Below are 12,793 nucleotides of genomic sequence, written 5' to 3' on the forward strand. Positions count from 1 at the left end.
ACCAGGTTCTAAGTCTGGGGACCAGAGTACTGCAGAGCGTGGGGATTATCGTTGACCAGGTTGTAAGTCTGGGTACCAGAGTACTGCAGAGCGTTGGGATTATCATCGACCAGGTTCTTCCGCACGCCCCTGCCCACGCTCAGGTGTTAGAAGGAAGCCTTCAGCAGATGTACCTGCGTCAGTGCTAGTTTTTCTACGTACCACGTGGGTTACACACACACAGTATGTTTCCTTCCCTTTACTGGATATCGCTCTACTGAGCGAGATTTCACTGAGTTTGTTGGGGGAGGAAACAATTCAACACAAGGCCCTAGGGCAGTCTGGCCTCATCTGACCATCTCCTCCCCACGCTTCCATCCCCACCTCCCCCTCCACCAGACTTGGTCATTTTGGGGAATGAGGAGCAATGGATGGGGCAATAACAGTCACTTCAGAGACAGGAGGAGTCTTGAGATCAAAGTTCAATCCCACAGATTCTAAACTGAAGGCCCAAAGGGACATGTGTGTCCCAAGAATTCCATGCCAAGTCACTGAGGCAGGAGCCTGTCTTGGATCCCCAGGCAAGAGGTGTCTGTCCTCTATAGGCCACAGAGTCACCGCGGCTGTGATCCTCCATGACATCATTCTCCTTCCAGGAAGTGATCACAAGTAACTTATTAAACAAGAAAATGCCTGTCTTCCATATCAACACATTGGCTACTCCTAAAACCAAAGTCCTCTGTGCCACCCCACCCCCAAAACCACTGAGGCCCAAAGAGGGGTTGCCCTCCCAAACACACACACTGAAATGGGGAATTCAAGTCAGAGTTCAAGTTTCCTTTTGGGTTCACATCTGAACTGAATCAACATTAACACAACAAAAAGCTGTCCTTCCAAAGCCCAAATTAAACCAACTCCCGAGCAAAATGAGATTCCCTCACATTCGACCCACAGTCAGCACCTCGCCCCCCTCCCCCCGCTGGCGCCGCACCTCGAACCTGACACCCTAACACCCTGACTGGCACCGTTTCCAGAAATCCTTTGGATTCCAAGCCAAAATTGGACGAGCCTTGGAAAACTGCTATCTAGAGAAAAAGCTAGATAACAATCCTCTGGCTGGATAGGGAGATACACAGCACTAACAAGTTAGAGAAGCAAGGCAAAGGGAACAGAACAGTTCCCTCTAAACATTCTTTCAACTCTTCTGTGTGTTTGAAAATTTTCATCACAAGATGCTGAGGAAAAGAAAGCCTCCGCAAGTTGCGGTTAATGTGCAGATTTCATCAGTTACCCACAAAATGCCTTGTTCGTATGAATCCCAGGCCCTAGACTAGTGGCATATTCCCCCTCCCTAAGCAGACCCGGGGGGGGGGGGGTGCCTGAGACCCCGCAGGTGGGTGAGGGCTCTGTCCACTCGGATGAGCAGTTGCCTCTTACCACACTCTGCTCAACACAAAGCACCCCAATGTTAATACCAACAAGAGGAGGGGTGCCCGATCTCTGCAGACGAGTAAGACTCTACCACTCTCTGATTCTTTCATCTCTAAGCAGGCAATCTGAGTGCACAGCAACCTGCATCCCATCAGAATGAGGTGGAATTCTAGAAGAACACCGGCTCTTATGTGGAACTCTGGAATTCTGAAGCACCTTCAGGAAAAGCCGCCCACCTAGCACCTCCAGGCATCCCTCGGCGTCCAGGCAGGGCCTCGGGGCCTCGGGGCCTTGGAGAGAGAAGCACAAACCACACCACCTGCCCATGATTTTAGCTCCACTCAAGATTCTCCTGGCCAGCTGGGAATTTAGGGAAAGAGCATAGGGTTTGGGGACTCTGAAGCAGGGGAAGAAAAAAAAAAAAAAAAAAAGCCTGTAGATTTAGACTGTGGACAAAAAGAGTTAAGTAACTTTATTCCCCAGCATGAAATGACCAGAAAGGCAAACAGATTGAGAAACCTCAATAAAACTGAAATTTTCTAAATGAAAAAATGGAAGCTGACTTTTTTGCATGAAAATGGTGAGATTTCTTTGGGCAAAAATGAGAGTTTTCCAAGGCCTCCTGATAGAAGATGAGGGTGCCCTGTCAACAACAGCCCCCCCCATGTCATTAGCTTCCCGCCTTCTGGGGCTCAAACAAGGCATCCTCCAGGAGCCCCCGGGCCTCTTCACAGCACCCTCACTACCTCCCTGGCCCACTACACACCTGGCCCAAAGCACACACCTGTCCTGTTTACACATGGCAAATGGCCCATTCACCTCTGTACTCCTGGCACCTGGCTCTACAAATCTGTAGATTCAAGCCATTGGGTGGAAATTATACACACCTGACAGACAGATACAGCCACAGGCTTGGGTAGAGATACGGATGTAAAGATATAAACTCAGATGTACCTATAGATGGACACATCAATCAAGTATCATAGAGTATGCACTCTACACTGCTCTGAAAAAGGCACAGCTGGCCAGGAGACTCCCTGGTTAGCCAAGCAGGACCTCAGGGGCCACCACAGGCCAGGGTCTGTGAGCAACAGCTCAGCCACGTAAGCTCCCCTGTGGACAGAGATGCACACCAGCCATACTCCCAAGAGACTCGTGTCTGGACACCGCAGACACCCACTGAAAGTCTGCAGGGGAGGAAGAGGCCACAATACGTTCCAGATGCCTGCCTCTGGGCCTGTTCCACAGACATATGCAAACCAACCCCACAGGGACGGGGCCCTCTTCCACAAATCCCAGGGAACTGTCATGCATGGCCAAGCAACACCCCCCCCCCCCCCCCCCCCCCCCACCCCCAGCTGGAAACCCCCTCCGGCCCACCCCCCCCAACGCCCGCGGGTAGGCCATACCCGGCCCCCCACCCCCCCCCCCCCCCCCCGCCCCACCTCAGGACATCTATAGATGGAATCCCTTCAACAAGGCCCCACTCTTGTGTTCCGAGGATCAAACCTCAGTCTCTCAACCCCCTCCCTCCAACCTAAGGCTCCCAGGCCACTGCAGGCCTGCACCTCCCTGACCATCCCGTGGGGCCTGTCTCTGTGTTCCCACCTTCCCCCATAACAGCCTGGATGTGGTTCCCAGTTTTGAGCCCTCCCTGCCCGTCCCCACTACTGCAGCCACCAACACTCCCTCTAGCTCGCAGGGCCACAGCTGAGCATCACGGTGCTCCCCTCCCCAAACAGAAATCCATACTCAATAGTCTCCCACTCCCCAATAAAGGTGCTCCTGACCTGCTCTCTGGGGCCTGCAAGGCTCTTTTCCATCACCCAGGACTCCTTGGTTCTCTGTAGGCTGAGGATTCAGTCCAGGTGTGTCAGTCCCGTTACCCACCAGCCGGAAAGCCCTCCACTGCCTGATTCCTACCGAGCTTCCAAGTGGGGTTAATCCCACTCCCTGCAAGGCAGCCATCGCTCTCCCACATGGCCTCGAACTACTGCGGCGGGTTATCTCAGTTTGTATTCCTGTGGCCTCCTGAGCTAGATGTGAAGTGTGCTGGGAGAAGGACTCAGGTCCCACACATCTGCCTACCCTCCCCCACCCCAGATTTAAAAACTGCCCTTCGCCCCCATTGTAGGTGCTCAATAAAACCTTGCCTATTGATTCTCACACTAGCCACTTCCCATGCTAAGCAGGGAAGATAAACACAGCCCTCCCACCCCCATCCCTCAAAATAAACATTTGCTTGTGTGAAGCCACTGGAGAAGATCTCACACACGCACACACCATTCCATCCTTATGATCTCCCAGGTTTGGCCTCAGTCAGGGTGGCCTTTGTGGAGGAGGATGGGCAGCTCCAGGACACAAGAGAAGGAACAAAGAGAATAACCCCTTGAGAGTAACAGAGTTGGCAACACTTAGCTTTTTTTTCTTTCCTGTCCTGCACATAATTGCTACAGACAACAGAAACTGAGAAGTGCTAATATGTAACTATAAGACCACAGAACAGCTTAGGCCCAGAGTGGAAAATGAGTTTCCTTTCAAATGCCAACACAGATCCAAAGGTTATCTAACACCCAGGATGGGGGTGGTGAGATGGATTCTGGACCGGGCTGGGATCCTCTGGAAAGAGTACCCCAACTGATTACTGATTTGCCAAGAGCCAGGAAGAGCCCAAAGGGGCCCATTCCAGCCTCAGGGGAACTGTGCCATCCACGTTTTAAAGAGAAGTACTTCCCGGTGAAGGATTTCACTCACACAGCTCCCTTTACAGAGCTGTAATTATTCAACTAACAAGGATTTAACAGTCCACCGAAAAATCCTTAAGTCTAAGACAGTGCCAGAAATTAGCCACTTAAATATTTATGAACAAACAATGCAGAGAATTAAAATCAAAGGAGGAAGGCAGTCCCTAAGCCACATGAACTGAACCTTGAACAGCAATGAAAGGTCTCTCCAGATAGGGGCTGCCCACCCACCAGATAGACTGGTTTCATGATTGGTTGTATCCACACAGGTAACACCACACAGCTCTCCACGCCCAGGCACCTGACAGGAACCAAAAGACAGGTATGAGAATGTGCTCAGCGGCGCTGTTCGTAGCGGCCGAAAACAGGAAACCATGCAAACGCCCATCAATGGTAGAACACACAAATAAACAGAGGCAACATCCTCTAACTACACACAACCCAGACCCCAGACAGGTCCTGGCTGTGCCAATCACCTTGTTTCTTGATCTGAATGCTGGTTACACACAGGTCCTCGGTCTGTGAAAACCTCCTCCCTAATGACTTCGGCATCTTTCTGTATTTATGCTCTAGGTGAAAAAAGAGCTCAAAAAAAATTCGGGAGTTTGAAGTGGTCGCAATCCCAGCAATCCCAAACTCGAAATAATAACCCATGGACAATCAGAGACCCAGACGTGATTGTTGACCCAAAATTGAAACAATGCTCTTGTTTGTCTGAAATCAGGTTCACCAGCCCGCACTACCAGCAGCCGTGTTAGAACAGAGAGGGAATCGCGGCTCACAGCAGCACCCCAGATCCTTAAAAACAACCACAAAGGGTGGGTAGGCAGGCTTCGGGAAAGTGCCCTCCCTGGAAAATATGCCAACTCTCCCCTCACAGAAAATGACAATTGGAAACACAAACAGCTGAATCTCAGGGCCATCAGCTCTCTCCAAATCAATTTTCATTACCGAAACCAGCAGGTAATTAGCTCACCTGCAATACCAAATCTTGCTGAAGGCCACCACCCGCCCTCATGCAGAGAGCACACTTCTGGCCTCGTACTTAAGAAGTAAAAACTCTGCCAGGAACCTAAGGTGGGTCTTGTTTTGTCGAAGGTGTTGATTAAAAAAAAAATTCTAACTTCTTCTTTTCCTCGATACTGTTGTCCCCTGTCAACCAAAACTCTTCGAACTTAAACTGACTTCCTAAAGACGCTCATCTCCCCTGAAGACTATTATCTGGGAACATGGTAACCGTAGCTTCGGTGAGCTGGAAATCAACATGGTTCTGTTTGCGAGAGCCTGTCGAATGTTGACATTTCTAAGACCAAACATAAATCGTTTGTGAACATGGCCGGTAATTATTTGAATTCTTCTCCCAGAACCACGAAAAGTGTTTCCCACCCTTAAAAAATAAAAAATAAAAAGCTGCTTCTAAACCACGATGCTAATGACAAGCAGACGGCATGAGCAGCTTTAAAGATGAGACAGTTGCTTGTGTAGAAACACTGTACAAATACTCCAACACTGCAGCCCAAAAAAAGACAATCCCCACCAAACAGCGGGAGAAGTGTGAAATTTGCAAATGAGGCCCTGGTTAAACAAAAACACCAATCTGTTCCCAGGCAGCTCAGGGTGGCCACCTGTTCCGGGCCGGTGGCAAGTTCTGATTACCAGTGGAAGAAACAATATCTGAGGGATGACAGCCCCCTCCTGGGCCCGGGTCCCCACCCTCCAGCTTATATTTAGCCTGCCCTTTATGGAAAATGTTCCGGCCTCGCACACAGATAAAACTATTTGGCTGGTTACTCAAAGGGTCCATTAACAACCTCTTCTGGCGGGGGTGGTACTGCTCTCCTTCCCTCACAACCCCCAGAGGCAACCAAGACACCCCCTTTCAGGCGTTGGGCAGTTGTGAGCAGGAGCACAGGGAGGTTGGATGGATTGGACCCAAACTACCCTGCCCCTGGATGGGTCATCACTGCATCTTGAGAAAGTAACTCCACTCACAGCCCTGCGTGCGGGCTTCCCACACCATAAGGCAAGAACCCAAAATCCCTCTCAGCCCCTCAGAAGCACAGAACTCCTGGAAGAAGGGGGCCCACGGCGGCACATACAAAGCCTGGCCCTCATCCCCTGAACAGAAATAACAGATGCTGCAGAGACTGCAGATTAACATCTGTAGAGTACATTCTGCTCCTCAGAGAGAGGTACTTAACAAAGGGAAGGAATTATGTAGTTAAGCACCAGATCAGAACCCCGAACCCTGGATTTTAAAAATAACTAAGTCTGATCCGCTTTGCCAAACTCAATCACTTAAGCAAAGGACTCAAAGGATCTGCAGTGTTGAGAAGAGGGGGTGCGGGGGCGCACAGGTTTGTTTGAATGTTAAGAAACATGAGACAAGACCAAATCAGTAGTTAAAACGAGCCAGAGCGAGACTCACAAACTATAAACACCTGCAGGGTACACAGGAAAAAAGAAAGGATGCAAACTAAGGGATTTTAGTCTTAACCAAATTAAAAAGTCTGGTTTGGACCAAAAAAAAAAACAAAACAAACACAGAGGTGGTAGTAACAGGGCCACAGGTTTTGTTGTGAAGGTTCCTGCAGCTGCTTGAGCTGCTTCTCCCTTCTGAGTCACTTACTTCAGGCTCCCTGTCAGCCCTCCCAGGCTGCTAATAACACACAGTTCGCCTCCTTCACTCAAATGCTTTTTTAGCTCCACGCCAGTGATAACAAAACATTATCATCTGACAAATGATCATATCAAGTGAATACTGAAGAACCCCTTCTAAAGACACGGGAGACTCCATGAAATATCAACAATCTCCAAAAGACTGGAAGGAAAGTGCACAGAACAACAGACTGGGACTTAAAGCTGGTCTTAACTCCCTACAGGATCCCTTTGATCATGTCCACCCCTCATCTGACCACTTCCCTCACGGGGCACTCGGCATTGTGGACGTAAAGTGAACACAGATGTGAACCCATTCGAACCTGGATTTAAATCCCTCCTCCACAATGTTTAAGCTGTGTGGCCCGAAGCAACCCCCCGGCAGCCAGCCCTTACCTGTCACCTGCGTGGAAGAATGCGAGCCCGAGAGCGGGCCCAAAGATGCCCTTCCCGATGGAGCTCCTCCACCCACAGCAACCCTTCTCAAAGTGCAGTCCCTGGACCAGCAGCATTGGCAGCCTCTGGAAACTCGTTCAAAAAGCACATTCTTGGGCCCCACTCCAGACCTAAAGAACTAGAAACTCGGGGGCTGGGGACCAGCAGTCTGCTTTCCTCCATGTAATCTGATTGCACGTTAACTCTGAGAACCACAGATCTCAATGCTACATTGAAGATACATCACGTCAGTCACCTACATCAGAAATTCACTCACACCCGTCACAAAGAAACGCCCTCATTTTGCAGACAGCCTGGCTGCAAAAGGTTCTAGGATTCAGCAAGCAGATCCTCCTCCCCTTCCCCTACACAAGCTAAAGAAATTTCATTTCCACCCCAAACATCACATGGTGTTTAGTATCCACCCAAGCTAAAACCCATCAGATCCAAAAGGTGCCCAGCCCTAACATCTGTACTCTTGTGACAAGTTTCAAAATGCCCTCAGCTTCTGCCAGAGGATAAACACTATTTATATTACCAATGAGGAGCAAGAAGACTCAAACTCTAGAGAAAATGTTAGCCCCTCTGTCAAGTGAGCCAGTCAACAAACAATTCCTGGGCATCCTCCAAGGGCCAGACGTAACACTGAGTCCCTGAGGACAAAAAAAATGGACAGGACCTTATTTCTGCCCTCAGAAAGCTCTCAGTCCTTCAGGCTAGAGATGAGCTGAAGGACACAGAGCAGGCAGGCCATAATTCTGCCTGGGAGAGGTAGGGGAAGACAGTGCCATCAGCCGGGCCGGATGGGACATCTGGATTGTGGGGGAGCTGGAGGCTGGGAAGGTATGAAATTTAACCTGGAAGCAAGGAACAGTCAACTGGGAATTATTTTTAAGGAAGAAACTGCAACATTTATATCAATAACTAAAAAGCCCCATACCTGCACCCTTTGACTAAACCTTAAATATTAGGAATTCAGTCGCTAATGGCAAAGAAAAATTATGCTCCTCCATGGCAGGAAGAAGGTATTTGTTCCCTAGACAGGTACACATGCAACAACCAGATTCAATAATTTCCTGTATGAAAACCAACTCTTACAAGTTTTGCCATGGTAAGCAACTTCAGAGAGAACATAATACTCCCAGTTACCTGCATCATTCTCAAACCCTTCTCATCTTGGGTAAAGGCAACCCATGCTTGGGGTGGTGGCACATACAGCCTGTGGAAGCCATGAATAACCAGGAGCTCCATTCTGTCTCATTAGGAGCTACAGAGCCAGCGCTGAGGTCAGGCCAACCCAGGTCAACTCTCTTGGGCAAGTCTCCTACACTTTCAGGACCTCAGAGGTGACATCTATGTCATGGGATCACTGCAGGATGAATTGAGACAATGCAGGGAAAGCACTTAGCACTCTGCTGTACACAGATGCTCAACAATGCAGCTGGATCATGGGATCAGGTGGCCCCTTACCCCACCTTCCCAGGTCCCCCACTGCAGGGGCTCAGCCCTAGAATCCCCTGTCAAAGTGCCCTTTCCAGAGGCACCAGGCAGACCCTTCCGGCTAAGGAAAGGGCTCTCGTGCCTCTCCAGAGGAAGCCACACAAACCACCAGTGGGGCCAGTGGGGAGCCTGGTTCCCCTAATCTGCCACCTGGTGAGGGTGGAGGCATGAAAGCTGGCTGGGGGCTCAACCACTGCCCCAGCGAATGAACCCACTGCCCTGTTATTCCCACCACCAGTTCTGCTGCCAGCAAGCTGAATTACAACGTGCAATTTGCAAACAGAGGCATTATCCCTAAGAGAAAAACAAGCTTTATTTAACAAGAAAGGCAGCTGACTCATTTACCTCAGACCCATCAACCCCAGACAGACTTTTTAAAAGAGAACCAAAGGGGGAAACCCAGACAAGTTGTCCACACTGGAAGCAGCGGTCCCAGACTCGTGTCTGGGTATGGAGAACATCCATGCTACACAGCTACGTTTCAGAGCATGCCACACCCCTGTGGGATACCCCAGAAATCTAACCAGGTAAATCTGAAAACCACCAGCAACGCTTCCTTAAAATCCAGAGACTTAGGAGAAAAAATAAATCTCTCAAAGTCTGAAATAAAAATTTGAAAAAAATACTTTTTATGAGTTAATATTTTAAAACAAAAAGAAAATCACACTTCCCAGGCCTGCAAACAGGGTCCACATACCCACTCTTATACACAGTTCAGCCCATCACTAAGAGATTTTCCAATCCAGACCCACTTAGAATCACTCTGAAATGAGCTTTGAAAGGATGTAAGCCAAACATCCTTTGACAAGGCCACTCCTCATGCCAACAGTAAAAATTCTTGAAAACACCAAAAAAATAGGAAAATTTTAAATAAATTATAGCACAGCCAAGTGCTGGGTTATTATGCCAACATAAGAAATTGTATCTCCAAAATTTTTTGTAACATTGAAAAGTGCTGACAATATGCTAATCAACAAACTTTGTAAATATGAATCCAACTTTATATATGTACCCACAGAAGCAGGGGGAGGCCTAGCTGGATAGCCTCTGAAATGCAAACTGTTCTCTGTTTGGTGGGACAAATGATTTTTAAACTATCTGCTATGATGTGCACAGGCTTTCCTGATTGGAAATGGTTCTATTTTAAAATTCAGACTTATATTTGGCTGCTGTGTCATCCTGACCTGCAGGGTGCTCGAGCGGGGCAGACCTGTGTATGTCTGAGTTACTATAATGCTCCGGGCACGTGCTCACTTACAGCTCCGAACAACGACTGCAGTCTCTGTACCCCACGGCCACGCTCTTGGTTTCCATATGAGTGAATAACCCACATGCTGCACAGTTACACAAAATTGTTTCTGCACAGTGTTCTTTTCATAGCAAAAATGTCACCCTGACACAACTGAGCAATCCTCTCAATTTCCAAAACATCAACAGTATAGACATAAATCCCAGCCAATATCTTAAAGTTGGCACAGAGGGAGAAGACATTTCATTATCACAAATGAATTTACCTTTCATTAGAAGGGGCAGTATAAGGTGCTTTGGGAGGTACAGACCTAGGCTTTCCATTCAAACAATCCTCTGGTTCAGACCAGACTCTGCATGACCTCAGTCAAATGTTCAGGAGGTCATTATCCCTCCCTGAACTGCCATCCTTTACAAAAGGAAGATAATGAAGCTGGCCCACATTCTCACGGGGTTGCTACAGCCACACAATGACATGATGAACACAAGAGTATTTCTGCTAAAGTTCTATACAAATGAAAGGTGGTATCATTGCCACAGTAGAGCAAAGAACAGAAACGTATCTGAATGGTTCATTAACAGCCAAACACAACACAGACATTCCTTTTTCTAACAGAAAAATAATAGCATCATCAAAGCCCCAAATAGGATTCATTCACTGATTCTGAGTCTTATTAAAAATGACAAGGATTCCAGCCAAGAAAGGGCTTAACTTGTCACATGGTAAAGGCAGACATCAAGCTACCAAAAACCATCATCTAGGAACCACATAATATTTTTTTAAGAGAGAAAAAAAAAATGTAACCACATCCTCTTGCTAGAAAGTCAGATTGCTTTGCTGAAGTGCTCGAGACCCCAGAGCTGGGCTTCCCAAATGAGAAATGAAAACGAGGCGTCATGAATCATACTCAGCTAGAGGTGCTCTTGGCCAGGTGCATTCAATACTTGCCACTAGCTTTCAAAGTGTTTCATCAGACTTCTGTGGATACAGCCAGAGAACAGCAAAGAGACAAGGGAAACAGGCACAGTGCCCCTTTCACGTTGACCACAACAAAGCCAGCGCTCAGGCTCTGGAGGAACCTTCATGCAACGTCACCCAGCCATCAGCAGATGCGCGCAGGTCCCATGGCCTCCCACAAGTCCTGTCGGAAGTACACGGGGACTCTAGCTCTCAAGGAATCTGGAAGCATCTTAAATTGCCAACAAGGTGGCCAGGTGCTCTGACAGCTAGGTCCCACACAGGCTGGAGCACTGCTCAGACCCTCCCAGGGAATCAGCAAGTCCCCTATGGATGCAGGTGGCCAATCGGCAGCCTGGCTGGGACGTGGTTCAAGTCCATGGGACTGACAAATGCCAAGAGGATCAGCACCACAACATCCACCTTCCCCATCTAACTGGCCAAGTGTCAAACCAAGACGCTTTGGGGTTAGTAGTTCAGACTGCGTGGTGCCAAAGCAAAGCCTTCCTGTGGCCGATGCCGTCACAGATGGAGGGGAGCTGGGTGACTGCCTGTACCCAGGCTTTTGGACAAACTCCTGCCAGGCCTTGGAACATTCTCAGTGTTCCTCAACAGCGGCCCCAGTGGCTTTGGTTAGGACAGTCTGTACCATGGCCCACCCTGCAGGCCTTGTACCACCTCTGGCAACAGAGAGGAAAAACTGCTGATTTGAGTGTGGCAGGGGTAGAACTCCACACTCCACACTGACATCCCACCTTGTCCCCCAGATCTTGGTGGGGCCAAAGGGACAGACCAAGGAGACAATCCAGAAACCCACTAGCAGAGAAATAAGAGCCACTCATAATCCCAAGGGACCACAGGCCCGAGAGAGGCAGAACTCTGCAGCACCTCTCCTGCAGGCTCACAGCCTCGCTGGACAAGCTGAAAGGGGAGGGGGCCTCTGGGCCTGTGAAAGTGAGACCCTGAGGCTGAGGAATCCCCTGTCCTCCCGGCTCTGCTTCTAATTTGGCCCAAGACTTTTGGTAGAAAACACCCTACGGAGACTACTAGCCTTTGCACAGAGGCAGGTGGACAGGCACGAGGACACGACACAGCCTGCAGCCCGGGCTGGCTGTCTGCATGGGCTCAATGAAGCTGCCTCCACCGGGCCCCCTGAATTGGGCAAAGACACGAAGAGGGCGGCCCTGCCCCGCCTAAACACGCTGGCCTGAGCCCCCAGCCCAGCAGCTGCACTTCCCAAAACGTCTGTCAACATCTAGCAAGACGCCTGGCCTGGTAACCTGTCACGGGTCCGGTGGCACCAACCCCTCCAGCTGCCCCCGGGCATCGGCTGGGCCGGGTCACTAGGACGGCCCGGAACGCGGCAGCATCGAGCCACCTTCACACAGGAGAGACTCCACTGCCCATTATCAAATTAACGCTGCCGGCCCATCTTCCCCGGCAGAGCTTGCGGCACCCTCGGCCTCCCCCTCCGCCGTCGCCCGGCCTTGCAGGACATGAAGCACCGCAAAGCTCCCTCCGCGGGGCAGCCGCGTGCCACGGCCCGGCGCGTGTGTACACACGCACGCACACACGCGCGCGTGCCCCGCCGCGCCGGGGGCGCCCGCTCCCCCGCGCTTTCCAGAAGCCCCGCGGCGGCCCGGCCCTCACCTTCGATGGCGATGACGTGCTCCCGGATCTGGTTCTGCAGCACCGGCTCCTCCACGCGCTCCAGCAGCTCGTAGATGGAGTAGATGTTGGGGTGGACCGACTCGAAGCGCTGGATCTCGGCCCGGATGGCAGCCGAGTTGGCCAGCTGCTGCTGGTAGTTCATGGTGCAGGCGCCGCGCCCGGAGCCGCG

At 50.2% G+C, this 12,793-nt stretch overlaps 1 protein-coding gene across 5 annotated transcripts in view; it reads right to left on the bottom strand.

Annotated features, from left to right (window-relative positions):
• The window catches only part of AGAP1 (ArfGAP with GTPase domain, ankyrin repeat and PH domain 1), a 520,170-nt gene extending 507,383 nt beyond the window's left edge, over nt 1–12,787 (bottom strand). For all 5 annotated transcript variants that reach the window (XM_032394158.1, XM_032394087.1, XM_032393993.1 and 2 more), the window contains exon 1: nt 12,604–12,787. In XM_032394158.1, coding sequence (XP_032250049.1) covers nt 12,604–12,766 — 163 coding nt within the window. In that variant the 5' untranslated portion in view covers nt 12,767–12,787. The remainder of the gene's footprint in view (nt 1–12,603) is intronic.
• Nucleotides 12,788–12,793: the final 6 nt, after the last annotated feature.

This window comes from Phoca vitulina, unplaced genomic scaffold, assembly GCF_004348235.1.
Source record: "Phoca vitulina isolate PV1807 unplaced genomic scaffold, GSC_HSeal_1.0 scaffold1, whole genome shotgun sequence".
Classification (NCBI taxonomy): domain Eukaryota; kingdom Metazoa; phylum Chordata; class Mammalia; order Carnivora; family Phocidae; genus Phoca; species Phoca vitulina.